At 36.4% G+C, this 25,977-nt stretch overlaps 1 protein-coding gene across 1 annotated transcript in view; it reads right to left on the bottom strand.

The window, feature by feature from the left end:
• Positions 1-6,523: 6,523 nt before the first annotated feature.
• Positions 6,524-25,977, bottom strand: part of VWA3B (von Willebrand factor A domain containing 3B) — a 63,306-nt gene continuing 43,852 nt past the window's right edge. The window contains exons 21-28 of the mRNA XM_057384809.1: positions 24,833-24,951; positions 22,020-22,070; positions 19,606-19,825; positions 14,623-14,743; positions 13,767-13,891; positions 12,482-12,619; positions 11,860-11,957; positions 6,524-8,748 (exon numbers count right to left, since the gene is read on the bottom strand). Of these exons, the coding sequence (XP_057240792.1) occupies positions 8,496-8,748; positions 11,860-11,957; positions 12,482-12,619; positions 13,767-13,891; positions 14,623-14,743; positions 19,606-19,825; positions 22,020-22,070; positions 24,833-24,951 (1,125 nt within the window). The 3' untranslated portion in view covers positions 6,524-8,495. The remainder of the gene's footprint in view (positions 8,749-11,859; positions 11,958-12,481; positions 12,620-13,766; positions 13,892-14,622; positions 14,744-19,605; positions 19,826-22,019; positions 22,071-24,832; positions 24,952-25,977) is intronic.

Raw genomic sequence — 25,977 nt, 5'->3', positions numbered from 1 at the left:
TCRTTCACATGGACTCTTTAAACACAAAGAGGACTATCTTCACCAAAATCAAAACCTTGTAATGTGAGCAATCATCATTCACAAAGAAACACCATTCAACTTTCATAACTATGTCAAAAATACAGCATAAAAAATAAGAAAAATCAACTTCAGAAGCTTCTGGTTGCTAAAGTAAAGCCCCAGCATTCGACAATATCAAACTGTGATCAGGCTGTTCTTGCCACTGCAGGAATCACAGTTATTTTCAAAAATAAATAATGAAGATGTATACTACATCAAAGCTATTTAAAAGGGACATTGTAGCACGTTGCTTTTTCTGAAAGATATASAGGGTAGGTCAGGTGACTAAGTCACTGCTGTACTCATTTCAAAGAACAACAAAACTAAAATTAGGATAATAGTCCAGAAATTGCTGTAACACATAGAAGTCAGTAGTCACTTTAATTGTGGCTSTTTTGTTTATGGATAATATGCAGGAGTGAACAGTAGAGGGTGTTAGCTTAAAGGAAAACTTGAGTTTGCTCTATGGAATATGTCCTGTTTAACAAAATTCACAACCAAAAAAATCAAGTGCTGGGAATTACAGCTATATCTTGGTGTAAATGGCACTAGRGAACCTCACCTCACCTCAAAAGCAAAGTAAAGAATAAAAAAAAAAGAATTGCAAACAAACTCTTCTTAAAACTGTAGCATTTTAGAGTTATTTCGCTTGGAAAAGACCTTTAAGATAATTGAGTCCAACTATTAACCTGGCACCTCTAAACCATATCCCCAAGCATCCTGTCTACATCTTTTAAATGCCTCCAGGGATGGCGACTCCACCACTACCTGTGTTCAGTTCCAGTGTTTGACAATCCTATAGGTGAAGAAGTTTTTTCTAATATCTAATCTGAAGCTCTTCTGGCGCACTTTGTAGCTATTTCCTCTAATCCTGTCATTTGTTACCTGGCAGAAGAGACTGCTCCCCTATTTTGATGTCATTCATGATTAATAGTRGACTTGAATGATTATTCAGTGTAGCTTGCGGATTGGATAATTATTCATTTGATGACTTTCAGGGTAGCAGCTCAGAAAATGTTTTCAATTAGATTGTTTTTTTAATGATATGCCTTGGTATCACTAAATTTGCCTTTGTCTTCTGCAGTTTCCTAATRTCAAAACAATGTCTTCCACTCTTCATATAATTAGGCAGATATAAATGGTAATGGATATAAATGGACAAACCTAAGCCTCTCCTGCATACTCACCAGAGAGAATGACTTTACTGACAGGGCTCAGTGCTATTTTAGGTGCTGTGGATTATCTCCCCCAGCATCTAACAGCCAGACAAAATGAGTGTTTAACAAGTCTTATGTCATATATGTCAGCCTGAACCAGATGTTTTGGAGACCCTTAAACCTCACAGATAGCACTGGACTGGGGTTTGGGCAGCTGGACTTCTGTTTGTTTCAATTCTGTGGGTCTGARGAGAAATAATACAGAGAAAGATTTCAAAAATTCCTTAATTTCTTTCTCGGGAAATGTATTTGTGGCTACAGCATCCAYGAGAATCACATCTAAAATCCCAAATCATGGGATTTTCCTCCCTCTCCTTTCACTTGAATGCTAATTCTCTATCCTGGACACACATCAAGTGCTTGCATTTAGATTTCAGCTCTCAGATGAAAATCGTTAAGAATGTACAAACTTGGCTACCTTTCTTCTTGTACATTTCAATATACATTTTAGTTCATAAAAACCCACAAGTGTCACAAATGAGACCCATTTTTAAAGTATTGTATAGTTGTAAGTACCAGGCGAATATTATGGGAATTAAGCRGCATTGTGTACATTGGTGTCCAGAGTTCCTGTAACAACAAGCCCTCACAGTTATCTGAGGCCACTGCCAGGAAGATCAAAAGGGCAGTGCCACTGAGCTCAGCATTGCACAGCTTGTAAGATGTACTAGGCCCTTGTAAAAGTGCTCATAGTTTAATTCAAGGGGAAAAAAAATGCCAAACAGCAATACATGAGCATGTAGGTACAGTGTATAATAAAACTTTCTTTATTATTACCTACTTTTCCAGACCCACTGCATAAATATTGTGAGATCTGTCTTTGCTGGTTTCTGTGCAGGAGCAGCCTTGACCTCTCAGCTCCTCCCTGACTGCTTTGCTGTAAATCACATACACACAAGGTCACACTTATACAGGAACAAAAGTTTCAATTGCTGGTGGGAGGTGGGGAATATTGTGTTCACTGCTGTGGCATGCTGTGAACTTCGAGGCTTTTGCAGCTCAATTGTACAGGTAATGGTCAAAACTGGTCAGACTGCTCATTTGGTTGTATTGATCTCTTTAAGGAATACAAAGTGGGTTGGCTTGCAAAAGGGAGTAAAAGGACCACAAACTAGTAGTCAGCTGCTGGTTTGTCACTAGGAAAGTTGTGCTGCTCTTTYATGATAAGAAAATGAGAAAGAAGAGGCAAAGAAAAATTTTTGTCCTGGAAGACATGAGGGAAGTCTGTGTAGCTTTCGGGCTCGGGCTGAAAACACACAGTGACAGAGTGTAGCTGCTCTCTGACCACGAGGGCTGGCAGAACTGAAGGGATCAGCAAGCACAGCAYTGCTCATCCCAGCCAGAGCTAATGTGGCTGGATGCATTTAGCCATATATTTAATTAAGGGAACAAACAAGCCAACACAGCTGCCAGCACTGCAAGCATACTTGCAAGGTAATTGCCTGGAAACWTGTTTTTAAATTCATGTGCAAAAGATATTTAAGCACTCAATACCAAGCTGGGAGGCTGAAGTGCTGCCTCTTGTTTGTCAAGGAAGGGTCTGAGTTTCCTTTGTCTGTAAAGCTGCTGCTTAAAAGAAAGACTGATGGTAAACACTGGAAGGAATTTTCTTGTGGAAGAATTTTTCTCGGGTGCTACACCTCTCATAATTTATCCACAGGCAAACCAATCACCCCATGTCACCTCTTATTATGTAAATTTTAAAAATGGTAAGTACCAAAATATGCTTCTATTCAAGAAGGACCCAGGTAAATACTGAAAGGTGTAACACACATGCCATGGTGTTTAGTCTGCCACCATCCTGTGAGCTGTCTATTAAATCCAAGAGCATCTTGCCTTCTTATGGACAGCTCAGTTTCAGTATCAATGACTTCCTGTAACAGCAATCCCTACAAAAACTTGCTTAGTCCCTGTATTTTGTATTGTTGTATTTACATTTTTTAATACTTTGCACACCTAGCAAGGGAAAAGCTCTTTCAGTTCAAGGTGACTTTCATGTAAGATCAATAAAAACAGCAGAAGAGAATAAACAGGCAACATCTGTGGGTGGTAAATGAATGCAGTATGCATGAAAAGACTTTCAGAACAAAGCCAGGCTCCGCAGACAGGCAGAAAAGGTTGAAAACATGAAATATAGTAGAAAGAAAACAAAAAAAACATTCTGCWGTATTTGCCATCTGTATTCACTGCATTACCTGAATTCACTCCTCACACACATTTCTTGGTAACAGATTTGGGTTTCCATTTCAGCTGTGRAAATTGAGTAGATTCACAACATATTGTATCAGAAAGAGCATGGGGAGATGGTGATTCTCTGAATTTCTGGCATAATGAGTCCATCTTCTCCCAGGAACCCCTCTTATGTTCCCAGCACAGTCCCAGTGCATCCCAGACAGCAGGGAGACCAGTGCTGCGWGGACCGAAGAGCCAGACCCTGCAGCAGCTCCACCAGCACCGCACACGGAGCGCAGGAGAGGCAGCAGCACTCACTGCACCAGCCGAGCCTTCAGGGAGTGGATAACAAGGCACCCCAAGGAGGGCATCATGGCAGTGATCTAATCCGAGGAGAAGGTTGGGCTTGAAAAGTCTTCACCCCCAAATATCTATTACTTACTGCTGTCCCAGATTTTGTTTTCGAGCGTGAGTACCCAGGCTCTAACTCTGAGCCTACAAGCGACTATGTAGCTCTGGCACTGTAGGRTGGATCTTAAACTAGTTCAGGCTGCTTCTTGTCTGGACTGAACAACGCAGCATCAGTGCAACAGCCACTGTCAGGTGGCTTCTGTTTGACTCATGGGACTGACAGAGCTGTTTGCACAATAAAAATCTGCATACATACAACATGAAAGAAAGATGAGGTGTGCATTCTCATCATCACTGTCTGACATAGCCAAACCTCAGCTTACACTCACAAACCTGAGCTCAAGATCAGTGTATGTAGATAGCTGTGACTACATGTCAAAGCCTGTGTCACAAATTTCCCAATATCCTCTCCTCAAAAGCCTCAAGCAACTAAAGAACATGTGGAAAATGGRCAGAGAGGCAGCTGCTTGGATGCTGCAATGCTCAGGTCTCAATTACCTGTGAGGGAAAGTGGAGCAGGGAACGCCACTGGAAATGGACAATTATCTCTTCTAGACCTGCTAAGGTCTGAGACATGGAGCAACTTTCAAAGGAAGGAGTGACATTGYCAGTGCTGAGACTCCAACTTTAATAGATTTTGGAGTGGAAGAGCTGGGCAAAAAGARCTGGTGTTTAGTTTAGGCCACAGACATGTTTGTTTGCTTCTAACTTTTTCTTACAGCCCTGTAATTAGAAGACCAAGCTTATAATGTGTTGAAATCATCCCTCAGACTGTTTTGTCCTTCAGCATGTTTGCTGTTAGATTGGAACCTGGGCACTACTGAGCCAGGYTGAGGCAAGGCTGCATCAGCAAACCTCATCTCATGGCTTGGGTAGGGACAGAACTGTCCTCTATCTCTGCTCTCAGATACTCYCAAACATGCCTCCTAAACCAAAGGAATTTCACTTCTTTCCCATGCCTGTCTCCATATTTCATTCTTTATGCAGAAAGAGACAGAGAGTTAAGCACACTTTCCTCTTTCCATGAGTGGACAACCCTGAGAGAAGACAGAATGTTTTGGCCAAGCTGTAATGTGGTTATCAAGAGACAAAAAAAAAGTTGAATCTGGCAGCTGTTGGGGAGCCCTTAACCACACACAGCTGCAGTAAGGAACAGATGCAGGCATAGCTGAATTGACATCAACTGCTCATTAAACAAGCCATGACCAACAGATGGGAACACTGCTTTATTATCATAGCCTTCTCCAAAGCTGAATGGACTGGATGGAAAATGAGACTGGAAAAYGAGTGGGTGCTAAAAATGTGAAATCCTACTGTGGAAAATCCAGCCAATATACTAGAATGCCAGGTGCCACAGCTGCTCCACTCTTGAACTCAATTCAGAGGAATTACATTTRCCACAGAAAAGGATAGAAAACGCTAATTTTCAAAGGTCTCCCAACTACCCCATATTGGCAGTTACAGTAATTATTGGCATAATTGCTTCAAGTCACATCTCATTAYAAATGAAAAAGGAGATTTTGGCTCTGAAAGCCATTATTTGCTAATGCATCAGGCAATTCAGTGTGTTACTGTGTATCATGCCTCCATGTATGATACACATATACTCCAAACTTTTTCTGATTTTTTTTTCTAGATACACATTTTTGAAAATTGACTAGGAAATCATGTGGAATGAACACTGATTTTAGGAATTACAGAACAGAGAGRAAACTAGAAAGACAGGCAGAATAATTTTTCTACAGAAAGAAACACATTATTTTAATGTATTTATAAAAACAATTATTGCAATAACCAAGGACAGAGTTAAGTATCAATGGTCTTGCTACATCAGATATTATTATCTGAGTTACCAAGACAAAGAACCATTAGCCAACAATCAGCAGGAATTTGTCAGGGCTTCATTTGCTCTCTTATAAACACATAGAGCTAACTAACACAGAAGAAGTGGCAAGCATACACATCAAAATAATAATGTTCCAAATGTAGTAATTCTGGAAGAAATAAGACAGCATTCATTCAACACAGCAATGAATCTAATATGTATTAAATAACTAATGCTATTACTTAGAGTCTTTATTCACTTCTCTATGTTTTTCTCCTAAGCAGGAATGGGTTGTTGTTCCTCTTAACAATCAGAAATATTTTAGCTAAGCACAAACCAAGCCACAAACATTCCAAAATGCTCCCTGAATTCATACAGGGCCCACAGGTCGGTGAAAATATAATGCTTTATGGAAATACAAGGCTTTGTTGACCACTTGTGTAAGAGCCATGTAGCTGAATCCACATTACCTTGAACAGAACAAATATCCATGTCTGTATCTGGCAAAGCTCATTCAAGTTCAGGAGAACTTACTTCTTCATATAACAGATGAATGTTCTCATGAAGTCAGCAGAAACATAGGCATAAGTGTTGATTAACACATCAAATAGTTGCAAAACATAGCCCAGTTGGAYTACTACATCTCTCAGATAAACCCAGTTTAACAGACTGCTTTTAGAAATCTAAAAATAATATAGACATAACTTCAGTCCTGTAAAAGCCRTTTATCTATGAAAGTTGTTATTATTACAGCTATTCAAAACATTTTCTGAGATGCTTACTCAGAGATGTTTTTTTTTAAAAAAATCTGCCTTTGTTATAAACTATCCAGAAATAATGAAGTAATGAAATCAACTGAAGTAAGGAAAACCTGGGCACAGGGATCACTCTGATAAACATTGGTGTGTCCAGCGTATGAAAGGCAATAATTGAGGCTTTAGAGTGCTACAGGGGTCTGAAGAGGAAAACAGGGTGTTTTACCTCACTTGTGCAGTTTTGGTTCCTTGAATATCCAGCCTTATTTCAGCATTACAAAAACTCCATGAAGGGATTTAAATACCTGGTATTTTTAATATGTGGTCCACAGAGACTAAATGAATAATTCATTAGAATGGCAAGGCTTTCCAACTCCTCATCCATGTTATTTAACACCTACCCACATGAACGTAATCAAATATGACAACTTCTAATCTAAGGAAAAGTGTTAACCTGTATAGGTGAATCTCACAGATCTGGCACTCAACACATATTGAACTGCCAAGAAGTAACTGTAAACTAATGGTTCATACTAGACTGAAAGTTGGGCAGAAGGAAACAACAGTGCCAGGCAAATTTGTTTTCTTTATTCTCTTAATCTTGAAAATGAAATCCAGCATTAACACAGTTCAAATAGATGTGTGTATCAGGGGTCATGTAACACATTTGATATAACTTACAAATTATATACAGAGTGCTGTGAAACATTAACAYGGTATGAAAATGGGGCAGCTATCTACATCCAAAGAGGATAAAGGCACAGTCACATACAGAGATTAGATAAAGAAGAATCTAATGAAACCATGTGAGGATAACCATATAGTGTTTGTTACTTAACATCTTTTTCAGCTCTCTGACTTTTCCCTTTCTGATAAAATACAAAAGGCTATGTAAGCAAAAATAAATTTTAGGGAAAAAAAACATATTCAATATTTATGATGTCACAAGAAGAGGACAAGGTACCTTCTTTAGCATGTTCAACCTGCATACAATGTTCAAGCTTTATTAGAGTACTATGTGATTATTTGCTAAGGCTAGGCAGGATTAAAATGCATAGATAACCATTGCTCTCATGTAATCTTTCCTCCAAGCTGCATAGAATCAGTTACAGGACTTGCTGATCACATTAGCATTATTTCACATTTACTCAGCATTTGCATATTGAAATGTGCAAGAGGAAGGTGTCCACAATAACTGAGCATTTCCAGTGAACCTTTTCCCATCTTYGGAAACCATGGTCTCTCACTGGAGAAGCCCAACATCTCTACTCTCATATAATCAGGCCATTCTGATCAGGCATCATAATACCCACTATAAGCAATGTAAATGGAATTTGCAGGCAATCTTTAAAGGATGAGTGAGAACACAGAAGGAACATTCAGAGGAGCCAAATCAAGTTGACTGACAACAYGTTGATTGACTGAATCTATAACCCACTGCTTCTGGAAGCAAATAAATAATGAGGCTGTTGAGAACGTATTTAAAATTGTACAAGGAGGTACACCTAGTAAGAATGGATAAAACCCCTGTTATCTTTCCACTGACAGTAGGGTCTTGAAAATGAAGAACTGACTGGCGTGTGATGGCAGACCTACACTAGCCCAGTCTCTGCTGCAGAGTGACAGGGAGTACTGCTGTCAGCTTCAAGTGAGCTGGCTTGTACACCAAAAGCAATTTAACTTCTGAAGCATTGAGTTACAAGTGCAACAATTTAACACCTGCAATACAGACATAACTTTAATCTAACAAAGAACAAAGAAGAGGGACTGGAATATATACTCTGCTTACAAGCAGATACTAAGGTATGTGTWACTGCATCCTCACTGCAACTGTTAGGGAAATTAACATGCTGGAACATGCTTTATTCATTCCTTGCCTTTGCTATGAAAACACATGCTGAAAAAGTGTCAAGAACAGCTTCCAAAGGAGGAGAAAGAATTTCATCACACAGAACATGGGAAAGCTAACTTGGCTAACACCCAGAAATGCAGAAACCTAGTCCTTGTGTGGGGAATAACTAAAGGCCCATCAGAACTGTTTCATTCCTAATACTTCTACTTTTTCACAGCTATTTCTTTACCTCTAAAGTCTTCTTTAAAGCTCGACAGTGAATTTCTTCCTTTCTGTTTTACTTCACTTTTGGAAACAAACAAAATTTCATCAAAGTCTGACATCTTCTTCCTGGGATGCCTTTTGTCTTCTGCTGTCCTCTTCCTTTCCCCCCTCTTTTCTTTCACAACACTTCTTTTGGCTTCTTCTCCTCCTTCATCTTCTACAGGTAAGTGAGGGCAGGGCTTTGTGGTCTCACTGTCCAGGATGAAAACCAGAAAAGGAAATTCGCAAAGCTAAAAGCACACAAATCATAAATTCTCTTTTACAAGACATAGATTTCGCCTTTTTCCACATCTCACAGTACTGACAAGAGAAGAACTTACCACACTCTTGACCATTTGGCAGGGCTATAAATGGCCTACAATTCAGTTTCCCTTTTAYTGATAGAATAAGTGAAGGATAGCCTAAAACAGGGCTCTGGACCTTAATCTTACCTGCATCTTATGACACCAGAAACTATGTGGGCATTAATGCCCTTTTGCTGTGTGGGTCCAGATCACACAGTGTTTCACTTTGCATATGGAACTCATTAGCTACATTTGCGGAGTGCTTGTTCTGTCATAATTATTTCTTTCCACAGTGAGGGCAGGAAAATACCCCAGACAGATGCTAATGTCTGATAGTAAAATCATGAGAGCTATATTAGTACTTCTAAAGATTAGTGAATTAAGCATAACTCCTAATACACAACACAAAACATTAAAAGACAGTCCCAGAGAACTCAGAGCCAGTTGGCCAAACCATTGTAATACATCTGTGTGCACTGTGGAATTCCTGTCAACATGGGAACCTGGGATATGCCTTTTAATATTTTTTCCCCTACTACTCCAGAACTTAGCACAAASGGTTTGTCTCTTTCTGAGGTTCTAATATCATATTGCATTCCAACTTCTTGATTATTTTCTGATTAAATTATGCTTTTACATTGTTCCTATCAACAATGTCAGCACTTTCTCATTAGATCTGTGCATACCCAACAGCAATATGCTGAAGTGTAGCCCTCTAAGAATGACATAGGAAGTAGGGATTTCTTTTAGAAATACAATAAATAACAAGTTTCATTGCAAAGCACWYTTCCATGCCCTCTTAAAAGGTAGAMGTTCTAATGGAAATTCTATTCAGTGCATTCATTTCAGATAATTCTCCAAAGAATTTCTCTGTTTGCCAGTGCATAGCTCAATTTTCCCTTCATTTGAACATAAAAATGGYAAGTCAGCTTGCTTAATAAATTCTCTTTGGAAAGTGAATATTCTGTATCAAAGCACTCATTCATGAAACAAAGCATACAGAAYAGACACTATTCTTATTGCTTATGCATTTAGTCACATCTTTTCTTAATGTGGTACTTCATTTAGAATACAATMCAACACAGTGGAAGGGAAAAATTTCTGCTAATTTTGCTGGAACTCAGACTAGTTATACACCTGCCTCTTTTCAAGAGGTTGTAGGCATTAAGAAGGAAACCATGGTCTCGGTGAGAAGAGGCTACCGTCACATCAATGATGTGGCCTGGGAAAAGGCATTGATTTATTTTCAGATCTGGAATTCRGCTCAGTAAAGAGAGGGCATTCATTTGGTTTTGTGCTGTTGCTGCAAATTGGTGGAGGTTTGAGTTTCAAACTATACTGGGATCACTACTAGAAAATATGCTTGAATCTTAGTTGCTTTTCATTCCATCATTTTCAGCAAATCCATAGATTAGAGCACAACTGGTACCCTCACCCATAATTTTTAGATGTCATCTTTAATGGTGATAATCATATTAGAACATTTCAATGAAAATTAAGAACATCTGTGGGAGACCAAGCACTGGAACAGGTTGCCCAGAGAGGGTGTGCAGCCTCCTCACTGGAGATATTCAACCATTTGGATGCGATTCTGTGCAATGTCCTTTAGGAGGACCCTGCTTGAGCAGGAAGGTTGGACCAGATGATCCACTGTGGTCTCTTCCAGTCAGATCCATCCTGTGTTTCTGTGATCTAAAACTCCCTTTAGTGGTGGAATTTATTTCTCTACAACTACCTGAAAGGAGTGTGTAGCCAGCTGGAGGTTGGTCTCTTCTCCCAGGTAACCAGGAACAGTACAAGAGGACGCAGCCTCAAGCCGCACCAGGGGAGGTTCAGGCTGGACATTATTCCTAATGTTCTTCAAAGAAAGAGTGATGGGGCACTGGAATGGGCTGCCCAGAGAGGTGGAGCAGTCACTGTCCCTGAGGATGTTTAAGAAAAGACTGAATGTAACACTCAGTGCCATGGTCTAGGTGACAAGGAAGTGTTGGGTCATAGGTTGGACTCAATGATCTCTAAGGTCTTTTCCAACCTAGTTAATTCTGTGATTTGTCCTGCTCCTATTTTTGGAAATAAACTTCCAGTTATGGAGATTATACGATTATTCAGCAGCAGTGCTTATACTGCATGAAAGAGGAAATCCTTCATCCTGTGGGATGTTCAAGGCAGATGGAAGATTCAAAACAAAATTATGTTTTTCACACACAAAATGTGAACTTGAGCGACTGCCCCTGGGAAGAAGCTATAGATGATGAAGATTTAYATGGTTTCAAAAAAGTAACTGCACWAATTTATGGAAGAAAATTCCATCAAGGCTGTTTAATACAGAGATTTAAATTCTGCTTCAGAGCATTTTTAAATCCGATATTATTGTAGGTTGGGAATCATCCCTAGATGATTGTTCTGATCTTTTTGTTCTTCCTCAGATTTGTTGTTGCTAACTGTCTGAAGTTGTTGGGGCTCTGAAGGGTGTCACAATTCAATGCTATTTCAACTGGATGAAGCTAGAACTTAATATAAGATGAAAATGTAATCCACAAYCACTTGGAAGCAGTTCATTTTCAGTACACACTTCATATCTTGTTGTACATTAATTCTGCACCACCTAAGTAGGGGCTCATACTCATCTTACACACTCTCTATCCATCATTCCCAAGATTTAAGCCTAGAAGATGAACCAGGATTTTAGAAAATTGAATTCCAATTTAATGTGTAGTACATAATAGTACGTATCTTAAAAGGAAAATAAGATCTGCTACAAATAAAACTCCATCTCACCTTTCAGCAATCCTCTTAAAAACTTCCCAGGACTAAGCTTCAAACCATCACATCCCACCAATTTCTCCAGAGTGAAAATAGGGCAATAAATTCTCATATAAACTTAGTTGCATGTGTAGAGTAAGCCAGTTCACAACAGCTGTAGTTAGAGTGTTACATATGGAAACCTGACTGAATTCAAAGTACAACATTTAGGATTCACATGAAAAAAAAAATAGTTTTTAGGCTCAAACATACTCACATCTCATAATTCACYGTCTGCGCCGTTCTTATGTACTGACACAAACAGATATACTTGGCTTGGCTGATTTTAATGAGCTCTCTTCTTATACAGTGTTCCTGCAATAACACAATCAACATTCAACTAATTTAAACTTCAATCTCAAAAGTAATGAACATACATAAAAAGTCAACTGTTTAAATGTAACTATAATAAGCCTCTAATAAAGATAATTAATATAAAAGTAAATCTTCTTTAACGCACTCTATAAAAATTGCAGTAAAATTATCATAATGGCTTACAAACAAAAATCAAACCAAACATAATGAAATTATGGCTATACTGACTGTGCTAAAATTCCTTGTGTTTCTTATTTGAGAAGTATGGAACTTATGAAAGCCACCAAATGTATTAGAGAGGAAAGAACAGAGTATGAGTTAAGAATAAATTATGCTACAGAATTTTTCAGTTCAAGTTTATTAYRTGAGCTCTTCATTGCACTCAGAAAYCTSATTTACTCCATTTAGCTGGAGACCCAGAATGGAACAGTGAGCTCATTAGCCTGGAAAAATTCTATCTGCCTCTTCCAAAACAGAATAATGGTAAAATTATCAGACTGGTATKTTCTCCTAGGTTTACTTACTTCCCTGTTGTTGAACATCAGTACAGTGTAGAGTTTGTCACCTGTTTCCACCCTCTCTGGTTTTGCTATGACAATGGCAGGTACATAATATTCATTTCTGGCCCGTGTCCCAGTTCTGGCAAGCACATAGTCTCCAACCTGCACATTAGGAAAGCATCAATGCAAGAACCATGTAACTTGTGAGGTTTGCAAGACTAAGATATTTTTGCTTGAATTATGCTTTAATATGCCCCTTTGAAAGAAAAGAAAGATTTGGTCCTTGCATGTACTGATCACTCAATTTTCACTGAACTGGGGAGAGAATACAAAACAAAAATAAAGGACAGAGYTCCACTAAATGTACTTGRGCTCACCAGCAAGTGGAACTGAATSAGGAAACTCTTACAAACTGTGCATTCCCTTGAATTCTATGCAAGTTAAAGGCTTTCAATAAGCTTTTAAATCAACCTTAGGAATTTTAGATTATTTCATATGTAACTTATTTATCCAAAATTGTTTTAAAAATGAACACAGATGTTGCAATTTTATATCAAATTCTGCAGATCTCTAGAGGTGGATATTTCCCTTACAGAATTATCAGGAACTGCCACMTAAGGACTTGCCTTCAACTCAAACTGAAAAAAAAGACATCTCTAGTTTTATATGTAACAATGCAATTATAAACATGTTTCTTTTATTCCAAACAGATGGATCCCTGCTGTATTCTTTATGCAACCATCACCTTTCTTGTGTGTAAAATAAGAATCACCAAAAAACCCAACTGAAATTACAGATAGTCAGCCAATCAATTTTAAAGAAAACCAGAAATGGAATAGGGATTGTATTTTTTTTATAACTGTTATTTGCATTAGTATATGATTATTTGCTGGATTTAAAACATGCTGTGAAACCAAATGGTTAAAACCTGCTGTACATCACATTAAGTATAAAAGGTTCTCCTACATTTATAATCTACATGCTAGGAAACAATAATTCTACTAATAAATAGTTCACTTTTCTTCTATGGCAGGGGTTACATTCATGTTTTATAAAGAAAACAATATAAATTAATTTAGAATACATAACTTTAATAAACAAAGGAATAGGATTACAATGAAAACAATCTTCAAACAAATGAAAAAACGCATGTTGAAATAGCATGATTGTACTGTAATTTAAAACTCTCCTTTAAAATAAATAGATGTATTTAAAATATTTTTTTTATATCTATCATTTATTCTCGGTCTGAGCAAATAAACAAATATAAAATGCATATCTGCAATCATRAAAAAATACAATTTTTCACCTGCAGATGTGGGCATGGCATAGCACCTCCCACAGGTATAGTGAACTTGACAGGGACATCACAGCTCTCCCCATTGCTGAAGTCAACAAGTGCACAGCTAGAACTGATATTCTTTATCACAGTTCCTGAAAAACAACAGAATAAAATATTCTTTTTTTTTTCTTTTCACTCCTTGTGGTAATTATTTTTTTTAAAAAAGCCTATAGGCTGTCACACATCACTTAGGTCAAACATGTCTATACTATATATTTTCATTTTCATTTAGCCATGGTAGGCTGTGCTAGGGCAATGGAGACATTTGTACCTAAAACCAACCATTCTTAATAATGCTATAAAAAGAAAAGGAAGTCTTTTTCAAGCACAGGGCTGAAATCTGCAAGCTGATCAGGTGAATCTCAGTTAACATAAAAGAACTACTACCACAGTAAAAAATACATACTTGAACAAAAGCCCCAACCAAACAAAAAATAGATAACATATAAATAAACACACATACAGAGAATATTTTTCATAAGAAACAACAGAACTTAGTTTTACTTACTAATCATTCTGGCTTAAAGCTCAACAAAAAGGCAGCAGCATTTAGTGATTTTTTTTGAAGACTTGCAAAAGCTTGGTTTACGATTTCCTTCCATACTTTTCATAGGCAAAAATATCATCGCTCTCCAACTTTACAAAATATATGTTTTCTTGTAAGTGCATATATATGTGCACATACAAAATATATATTCATTTTTCATTAATATGTACATGTAATATTAAATCTCATTAAGAAWGAAGTAGACAGTTATGACCACAACTTACCTTTTATTAAGGAAGATTAAATAATATTGAAAATGTGGACAAAAATATATACCTGGATAATAAAATCCTGTGGCGTCTGATCTTGCAATTACCTTTTGGCTTTTGTGAGTCAGAAATACTTGCCATTTTTGTCTTGTCTTAGACTTCAGCTTCACAGTTTCTTCTTCAAGTCTCTGTAATTTGATACAATTATTTCTTCTGCAACAGCTAATCCAGTCTGCCTTAATCTATTCTTTGGAATTAATTGAAAACTGAGGCAAGGTAATGCTATGACATCTGTATAGAATTTACAGTAAACTGGAAATACTTCAAACTTTCAGAACAGTTCTAAGTACAGTAAGTACTTGTGGATAAATTAATACAAGAATCTTCACTATAAAATCCTGTTATATGGTCATAACACTACCTATATTTTCATGTGTTCAGGCAGAAATTTACCTTGATGAATTATAGCTCTGGCTACTATCTTCCTACAAAAAAAWTTTACAAAATTGCCCAATTCATATTCAAGGATGAGGTAAGGAAAAATCGACTGTTTTTTCAGAATGAGAAAATTTGCTCTACACATTTATTTTGTCCAGATAGGAGAGTTATAACAATAATCTGTTTTGCATTAAAAGTACCTAATTGTATGGAACAAATCATAAAAAAAAAAAATGAAATAAAAAAATGTTCAAACAAATCTTCAGGTATCTGGGAAAAAAAGTTTATTTCCAAACTACAAATTCAAAATTTAATTTACATTTTCAATCATTTTAAAACATTCCAGTTTAGCAAAATAATATACCACATTTTCCAGAACTACCACTGTCCACTATTCTTCCCCACTAGTTTGGTTCTTTGTACCCTAACTATTTTTGCCATACTCTTCATAGCATTGTTCCTAAATATAAATTACAAACAAGTGGAAAACTTGCTTATATTAAATCAGTTGCACCATTAAATGGTGAAATTTATTTTCACCATTAAATAAATCAGTTTCCGCATTAATTTAAAAAATATTTATTAGCCTACCTTGTGAACAACTTGCAGGCATCCATCTCTTAACAGTTCTTCTGAATCATAAAAATATGCACCCTGAAATCTCAAACTTTTCCACAGATCTACATATTGTTCTGAAAAACTAGCATGACTCCTAGACTCTTAATAATACCTCTGTTTGATAGGATGTTTATGACTTGCTTCTTGATGATTTGTTTTTCCTAAAAAGACATATTTGACTTGATACTTGATTTTCCCTAATAGTCAATAATGATAGAAAATATATTAATAACTTTTGACTAAATTGTTTGTTCTCAGTTTCACTATAATTTTCACCATSTTTTTTTTCAAACTCCCCCTCCAAAATCACTAATAACCCCAGAAAATTAGTCCTAAAAATAAGCAAAACACAYACACACAAAAGAGGCAAGGAGATATTTTTAATCTGAGATACATGGGATTATTCCACTTTATTCTTTACTCCCACTGAATATTAATTATATCAACAGTTTGGGTTTTCAAACTTAGATTAAACCAGAGGCTCTTCACTGTGCTTAACTGATGGATTGAAGTACAACTCAACAAAGGCTGATTTGAGAGCAGACCTACAGTTGCACAGACACAAAAAGGTATTTGGGTAAAGCATTTACTTAATTCCCCAGGCTCCAAAAGGACAGCTGCTGCTGAATATTTATTATCAACTAATTTGTAATGCTTGACTACTAACTTGGGCAACTTCCAGCACTCCACATTAATCCAAATACTAAAGACAACACAAGCATCCACAATGAGGATTCCGAGTCCTGCAGAATTCAGGTGGCTCAGAARCACTGTCGAAATTCAAATCCAGATCTCTTTTCTCTGAACACAGATTTTCAGCACGACTGACCCAGAACTGTCAGAATGCCCATTTCTAGCATTCAGTATTTTTTTTACGAAAGAGCCCCATCTGATCCTCAGGGATTTTCACTGTTTTTAGCTCAGCTTCTGTCGGAGACAATGCATTGAACCACAATGGGTGAAGGAGATTTTGTTTACTTCTTCCAATAGCTGCTTCATGTTTCTAATTCCCTTTCAAAAAGAATAGGTTTTKCACTTTCCTACTATAAGTGAGAATAGACATGAAGACTATCCACAGATCTCCATGTATCTTGGCTGTAACTTTGGCTTTTCATAATCCTGACACCTCCAGAGGCAAGCAACGACTACTTTTCTCTGCCTGTCAGTGGGAGCAAGCCTGTTCTGAGTAGACACAGCCAATTTTTACTAAACACCCTCTTTTTGTACCTACTGTCTGTCTGTCCAGGAGGTTACTTCACTGGTGACAATGGAGAATTTGATCTCCAGGTAGTTATAACTTTTTAGTTGTCGCACTTTTTGGGATGCTTGTTTTYCCTCTGTCTCTCTAAAGAGACACAAGAACAAAGGCAAGAGATGCGAGAGCATTTAGGAAATACGAATGCAGAAAAGTTATACACTGAGGAAGAATTAGGAGTGTAAGAAAAGGACACCAGGAAATAAAAGAGAGATCCAGATATCCCCTTTTTCCCAAGAATCAAGTCTTGRCAAAAAATATTGCATTAGGAATAATTAAATTAATTGTATATGAAATAAGTTATTTTAGAACGAAGAGACTCAATAAAGCCACTAGAGGTCCCTTTCCACCCAAATAAATATGCTTTACAAAACACATTATGTTTATTAACTATTTTAAGTTACTTTTAATCATATGATGAACAGCCAGCAGGGTCACAAACAAGGGTGAGCACTGCACACTGCAGTTCATCTTTACAGAAACACAGACTTTTAAAAATATATTCTTAATGAGAGTTAATTCTTTGCAACAAACGTGGCTTCCTTTCTCTGCAGAATCCACTACTTGCAGAAATCCACTACTATGCAGCAACAAAAATATTTACTATGTAATGAAATGTTCTCCGTCACACACAAAGGCCAGATTACCACATTGGGGAAAGAAATATTTTACATTAAAATGTTACAGCCAGTAACAAAAAGCACCAAACTGTCCTGGAATCTATCACACTTGGRGAATAGTAATGCCACAACCCAAGTAGACTGAGGTTGTCTGATGACAGGTGGGCAGGGGACCTGACCAATTCCTTTCACTAGGTGACATCACCTTGTAAACAGCTTTATAATGCAAGMAGGAAAAGAAACCACTAAGACACCATGGATGACTGTTATACCTGACAAGTTCAAAACAGATAAAATATTTAAGTCAAAGCAGCTACTCATTAGAAGAATTATAAATTCTTCATTTTTCTTAGATGAAAGCTAAAAGCCAGCCTAAAGAGGAAGACTTTTGTTAACTCATGCTTTAGTAAGGACAGCAAAAAGAATTGAGTATAACACAGTCTATAATTAGTTCTCCAACTAGGTAACCATCCATGCTTCGTGTTCTATGTTCTGCTGGAAAACAACGAAATGTGTTTCCTCTCTTCCTAAAGCATTTACTTCTTGCAGCACAAGAGATCTTCAATCATCTCATAGCCCTGTTCTCCTTCCTCCTGCTCCAACACAGCACTGAAATAGCCCACATTTCAMAGATATGTGCAAATGGAACAGCCACAGCACAACTCAGAGAGAAGGTCCGAGTACAGACCATTAATTAATTAATTAAGTTGTAGGCTTAAGCAGAAAGCTCTCATAGCAAGGACATCCAAAAAGGACTACTAATGCTTTTAAGAAGTTGTGTAGGTAATTCAAAACTCATAAATGCTTAAAACTAAGGTGTCTTATTTAAAATTTAATGAAAAAAAATCATCAGGAAATTTAAAGTCTGCTTTGTTGATTAGAAYTTCAGGATAATTGTGATTTTTCTACCATGTCACAATGACAATTCTCATTCAGTGCCATATCAGCTATTTCCTTACTGTAATGTATTTCAGCAGGCAGTTTATTTCTCTATACCCATTTTGTAGGCAGACATCCCAGTTAGCAAAACCTTCAACAACACTTTTAAAAGGCTCCCCATTTTTTTTAATTTGTTCCCACTGTTTCTCTACCACATAAACAGAATTCTAATTACATCTGTATTTCTGCTTCTCACTCTTGAAGCCTTTCAGTTGCAGATTAGCAATTACTGAAGATGCTGCTCTGATTAGACTCCTAAAGCAGGTTGACTCAGGATAAGTGATTGCACAATGTTAATCACATCATGTCTGAGAGTACACACTTGGTTGTTCCAAGGCAACAGCAAAATTACACTCAACAAATGAAACATGAACATGTTTCTGCTGCTCTTGTATTGGGACATTATACAGCATAGGTAAACYAATAATCAAAATAGCTGTAACAGCAATGTACTATTTTCAAACTAATGTAAAATGAATAAAAACACTAATTTCAACCACAGTTTCAGAGTAGCTAGACTAATGTATTGGTTCCAGACTAATGTATTAATGAAATGGAAAGAGGAAAAATCCCTCTCTRCCTTGCCAAAAGTGGTTGTCCACTTCAGGATGAGATCAGATGCCACTGACTCAGTACACAATGCTGTGAGATTGGCCACCAGTTCATGTATGCCCACATATCTAGTGTATAAAAATGAAGTTATATTCTAGTGTATAAAAATGAAGTTGAGTCCTACCTCTTCTCTCCACGTTTTCTTTTACAAGAAACATACTGGACGAAAGATTACAGTGAGTTACTCCAATATCACAAAATCTTTTAGTCCTGTTTATCAGATACTAACCCATCCACAAATTTCAAATCTAAATTGCCTTTAATATATCTGTCCTTTTGCTTTCCCACCATCATTGCAGAGGACATAAAGAGCATTTGCTGTGATTTATTTCTAAGAGGCTCGATTTCTGTGGATCTCTCAGCTTCAGAACTTTTACTTCCCAATACTTAAAAGAAGTAATTGAAAGCTCGCTCTCTTTTTAACTACCTTCTTTCCTCTATCCATTTTATTTAGCATCATGCTAAATGTCTACTTTATCAGCAATAATTATGGAAAAAAAAAAGTATTCCAGAGATACATAGTGAAGAGGAATATCTAAGAGGAAAAAAATCCCTTCCCATATATTACCTTTCTATTGTTGCTGGTGTGTGATTCACAGCTTTTCTGAATTTCCTTTTTGATAGCTTCCTGAAGATCAGAGGCTTGTTCTATGTATTTTATTGYGGTTAGTATCTCATCTTCTAACAATTTTACATCTTCATAGGAAACTGGCCATCCCAAATTCTCTAAAGCCTCCAGCAAAGCTTCTTTGTGCTCTATATATTGGACTGGCCCATCCTCTTTAAATCTTTTAAAAAATATTTAAAAAAACGTTAATAAACACAAGTAGGAAAWTTTTTTTTTATGTCACTGCTTTACAGATAGAGTCACAGACCTGTGAAGGCAGAATAAAGAATCAGACTTACCCAATTTATCTTCTGTATGCCACAAGTTCTTGCATTTAATCCAGATATTGCTGTGTTTGGTCCAACAATCACAACTGGTTTAACTATATCTTATAGAAAGACAGCTACAGAGCAATTCAGGTGGCCAAGCATAGATGTCTGATGTAATTTTAAATGTTCTTTACATAAGGCACCAACAAAGAACTTGCAGATATGGCAGAGAAATTATGGAAATCCCTGGTAGGGTAAAGTGGCAAGTATCTAGATAACCTAAAATGGCATCAGAGACCTACTAAGTCCTGACTTGCCACATCAGTCTTGACTAATCGTAAGAGACAATCTTTTGCTGCTTATTTCTCTGTCAGTACTGCACTCCTCAATGTCACTCAAGTGACCAGGAGTGTACTTCCATCCATGGCTCAGATTGTGTCAACATCTGCTACACTACAGCCAGTTTGAAGCTACCCACTAAAGGTACTTAAAAACCAAGAAGCGAAATTGGTACTGTCCCCTTGCTGGGGGAAAAAAAAAGGAAACAAAAAAAAAAAACCTCAAAAGAAACTGAACTTTTCAAAATCCAGAACAGATAAAATACTTGACATCTTCAACTGGAAGTAATATGATTCTTTTTAGTCCTCAAAAAGTAGCTTTTTTTGTGGCTCTTCTCTACAGCTTTGCTGACATGTAAAACACCATGAAGCYTTGAACTAAGGGGAGTATTGAAATGTCTGTCTTACCAACACATATAACCATGATGATGCYTACCACACTGCTATACTGTATGCGACTGCTTGTCTCTCTGCTTCTCTAGGAACTGTTTTCTACTGAAATTACCTGGCCAGTATCATTATTTACCTAGATTTTGTTCTCTCACCTGAACCATTATTAATTCATAACAAAGGTCAAGCTAACATCTCCTTAGTTGGCTTCCTCAATCACTTTGAAAACGAACACAATATTACCACTTCCCTAGTAAATTTGAGTTTCTCTAGTGTCTGAGGTAACATTTTAATATGCAATAGCAAACCAGAAAGCTCCTCAACCAATAATTTCAGGACACCTGTGACCAAGTTACTCAACTTTGTTTATTACTCTCTTCTTCCAGATTACTAATTTTAAAAGTATGTTGTCATCTTTTTGTAATAAATGAGCCTGATCATTCAAATTGTAAACTTAGAAGAGAAAGAAATCAAATATTTCAATATCAATGGAACAATATTAATGATTTAATATACTCCTCTAGGAACAGACTGTAYAATTGCATGATTTCCTTTCATTACATACATAATTGGCCATATGTTATTAATAGCTAAACATTTTGGATGACACCCTGTCAAATTTCTATACTCTGCAACTCATTGTCTATCAACAGACATCTATTTTCCTTTTTTTAATTACATGCTGCACTAACAGTCTTCATTTCCTCTCTGCACCAGAATGGGGTTTTAATTCTCCTTATTAATGAAAGATCTGTGTGATTTTTATTCATTAGCTTATGTCTTTTCTTAAAAGCATTCTAGTTTTCATTTCCATTTTTCTGTGAAGAAATATTTCAGGCCCTTTCAGTTTTCACTAATTAATCTTCACTTTATGCTCTGGCACAAATAAATGATAATTTCACTGATGCCAGTCCTGTTTATACAGCCATTAATTTTTAAAATCAATATATAAAAATAAGTTAGTTAACGTAGAACAAACTTCCAGAGTGAGATACAGTTCCAGTTCATGTTGTTAAAGTGCTTATTACATCTATACAAACCAGTCACTGGAGTGCTTTTCACGGGAAGAGAGAAGATTTACTTGGATGTCAAAGGCAATGAGATGCTGTCCTCCCAAAGCCCTGCCTCTTGACACTGATTAAGTATAGAGCAGCAAGATGCAAATGGAATGCAAGTCCTTTCCTTTAAAAATAATCAGCACCACAAAAGGGAGGTACTGAATTTACTATTACTCCATATCATATAAATATATTTTTGAAAGAAAGGTACAGTTATGAAATATCTGAAAATTAAACCAGTTACAGAAATACAGAAAAACTGTCAAATATTTATGACCAGCCCTTCAGAGGTACATTAGAAAACCGAAGTGATAGCTTACTTGTCTCTTTCCTCTTGAGACAGTGCTCTCCAAATAACTAGATTCAGGCGCCTATTAAAGAAAGCAAAGCAGTTTTTAAGGGAATGCAGTTCCTTGTGCAGATGATCATCTCAAAACTAGCAAATAAACACAGTTTCTTCAGATATCTGCACTGATTTGTATTCCAAGCACACTGTCTCATCAAACTGTATCCTTATCATTCAGCTATGAAATTATCAACTGCAAAAGGAGATGAGAAAACAGTATCTTCCATCAAATAACAGCATGACTATTTCAGGGTCATAGAAGGTTTAATGGCAATCACTGCTGCTTCCTGCCAGGATTTTCTATGGATGATTCTCTTCAGCAACAGCAAGCTAAATCAAATAACAAAACTGATTAAATGCTAGTTAAGCTGCACGGTTCCTCCAATTAAACATTTTCAGAAAATGTAGTCTGAATGTAGTAATGGCAGTTTCTATTCTTTTTCCTGCTAAGATTACTCCTCAGTTGTGCCATTCCAGTTTCTAATTCATTAAACTCTGGCTATGAAGAAAAGCTACTGACAGGAAAACAGAAGTGATTATCCCACAGCAATTCAGTTCTGAGATCTTTTAAAAGCTTCACTAAACTTTCTGCTTTTGCTTTTTAGGATATACATTTTAAACTCWTATTAGATCATCTAGCTTATGGTTTTCTCTACTAACACCTCAAACAAGTCATTCAGACTATAGAAATAAATGCTTACTGATGATCCTAATTACTGCAATTCTAAAAAAAAAATCCAAATTTCCTTTGGATATACAAGAACAATTCATTGCTAGGAAAAATTCAGATTGCAACCTGATTGACTATTAGTAGTCTTGCCAGATTTACTGCTGCATGTGCAAAAAAAACCACATTAGCAACAGATTCTGAATATTAAATTCTCGATGATTCATTTTATCTACTAGAAACTAAATTCCGGCATTTTTAGAGTAAAAACTACTTAATTTGTTCTCAATCTACAGTCTCAGCATGCTCCACTGCCTGTTTTGTCCTTCTAATTCTGCATGCTCACAACTAACTTGTTTATAAAACTTCTGGCTAYACAAGCTCGTACATATTATGGAGCTTCCAGTGTTTTTCTCCTTTAATGCTGCATATTCTCTTTGTCAGAGCACAAAAATTCTGCCCTCAGCACTCTTCTCCCTGTAAATCTGATGCTAAAGTCAACCTACATATGGGGAAGATATTGTCATGGTTGCTTCTGTGCTTGAAACCTGCATGCCTTGATGTATTGTTTCATCCACATATGTCAGAATAAATCTGTGACCAACCACTAATCACAAAGCTGAACTGCAGCTTTTAGAAATTCAGTTACTGGCTGTGATATCTAGAGCAAAATAAATTTGACTGGGTTGGGTTGCTGTTTCACATGTAGAGAAAAAGCAAAGAGATTTCTTTTTCACACTGTCAATTATAAGGATCTTCAGGCAGATCTGTCTCCTCTCCCTCTTTCTCATGGAAGGAGGAGCTAAGTCCTACTATTGTAAATACACTGGTTCATTGATCGCTATTGATGAACATAAGCAAACAAAAATCCTCATCATCAAAGTTTTAGGGAGACTGTGGAGGGGCTGTTAGAAGATCATCAGAGTGTAACCAGAAAACAATTTTCTTTCCCTTAAAATCAAAGTCAACAAATATGAAATATTTAATGGTATGGCGCAGCAATGAAAACCTTGAATTTTTTTCAAAATTCACCATCACAAATACACCACTTGAGCTTTCTATCAAAATGAGTGACAAATAAATATCTATGAATTCTTTATCAGCCTGATAACAACAGTATTGTCTCAGTCACAGAACAAATAAAATGACAGATTTTTATTCACTGAACTCCATTAATATTAGACATAGAAAGCAGCATTTGCAAATCAAAGTTCTTGATTTTACCACAAATACGTATATAGGACAATAGGAATGATAAAGAGAACTATTACATACTTTAGAAAAAAACTGGTATAATCACATAGCTACAGAGGAAAAAGTCCTCAAATCTTAAAGAGCCTCAGTGGAATTAATAAAAAAATTATGTCATATAAAATAATTACATTTGTAAATGTTATTGGAATACAGCCTAAAAATATTTATTAAAGTAATTCTAGTCAAAGCTCTCAAATGATTACTGAATTTCACCATAGTCAAATAATTGTATTATTTTTTAAAAATGCACAAAGTTGGATCACAGAAAGAAGTAGCTTAGAAATCKAATGCCTTTTTCCTTTTTGCTTCTGTTGTGCTTTTACTAGTATTTTATTAACAAGTACAACACATATGTCTCTCAAAAAAAAAACCCCATCAAATTTAAATTGTCAGTATCTTATTGGTGMCACAGTTATACTCGAGCATCCATAGCTGGGTGATAGAGAGCGGGCAGCAAAAAGCAGGTCCCTAATTTAAGTGTCAGTCTATGGATATAGGATCTTATTTTTAAGTTAAAAGTCTGGCTGGCATTGCATGTTTATGGGAGATTCCTCCTGAGGAATGAATGATTTCAGGTTTGCTCCCAAAAAGTAAAAGAATTTTGCTTTTGTCATTGAACAAACATAATATGAGCAACACRTTGTTATTTATTATCTCTTTGCCTATTACCTGGTTTTGCATTTTGCTTTTTTTTCTTTTTTTTTAAGAAAATAAACATTTCTCCTACATGAGGATGGTGCATTTAAAGTATGTCAAAATGCAGAATTATCAGTATTGAGGCAAAGCATGTGTAAGCAAACAGATAATACATAAGAAAAAATGAAACATGACTGCAAACATGATAAATTTCTGGTGAGTAGACTTGCCTCTTATAGGATTTGATTGCTTTTTCCAGCTTCTCTTTATARGCATCAAGATTCACTGCCTGAAGATTCATAAGCACGATCCCCTTCTTGTCGTTGCCAACACGGGCCAATGGTAACATCTATTATACAATAAAAGACACAGATACAATTTATCACACAAATTCTCCTCCACCAGAACTGAATGCTGAGCCTCAGAACAGCCAGAAGGAACACCTGAAGRCTGCAGAACGAGAAATCTAAGCCCTACAGATGTCAGAAATACAGCACAGATTCCAGCCAGTTCTTCTAAAATKATACAATCCTATTATGCAGAAGTTACAAATTAAGATTCCTAACTATTAAGTAATTTTGACTGAATCAGTACTGTCAAACAACTCACTCTAATAATGAAAGGGTAAGTCAGAAGGAAACAAACGTTGTCTACAGCATGACCATATTCCAGGTTCTATTGTCTTAAAACACTCTCTTATATTTACCAGCATCCAATTCTAGTACACAGGTGTGAGAGTACAAATTTAGATGTATTTAATACTCCTATTCTGGAGGACTTTATTTTCTAAGGAATTGTAGTAGTAAAGCTTTAGAGAGACATTTCTCACTATCACTCTAACCACCAAAGAGTAACCAAGGTGGACAAACTTGTATTGATTAACCACAATAAGGCTTAAAACTAATCGGGTTCTCCAGAATCAGGAAGTTCAATATTTTCAAATCTCCCAATACAACAACACCTACATATAAAACAAAAGCTAATACAAGTGCAAGTAGATCTTCAAAAGGCAGAGAAAAGTGTAGAAAAGGAAGACAAAAGAGAAGCAAAGATGCCTTCCAAACTCTCAGTCTTAAGTCCCACCACCTCTCAGCCTCTTAAATTACTCAGTAGTTTGGATAAGAAAAGCTGTGTTACATATAAATGTCGTGATGTTGAATATAAACAGAAAAAAAAATCCAAGGAAGATCTGGAGAAGAAAGAGAATGTTACTCTCCCCAAAACTGTTTTCAACGTTAATGATTGAGCGGGAATCTTGCTCAGGTGCCTGCCTGAGATAAGGATATAGATGAGAAGAACATGGGGAATAAAACAAACAATGGGAAAATAGASCAATAATGAGAATTATTCAATTGATAACATTTTTCAGTGATTC

Source organism: Malurus melanocephalus, unplaced genomic scaffold (assembly GCF_030028575.1).
Source record: "Malurus melanocephalus ecotype Western Australia unplaced genomic scaffold, MMel_1.1 scaffold_747, whole genome shotgun sequence".
Classification (NCBI taxonomy): domain Eukaryota; kingdom Metazoa; phylum Chordata; class Aves; order Passeriformes; family Maluridae; genus Malurus; species Malurus melanocephalus.
The sequence above is the reverse complement of the archived record's forward strand: the minus strand, read 5'-3'. Positions and strand labels throughout refer to the sequence as shown.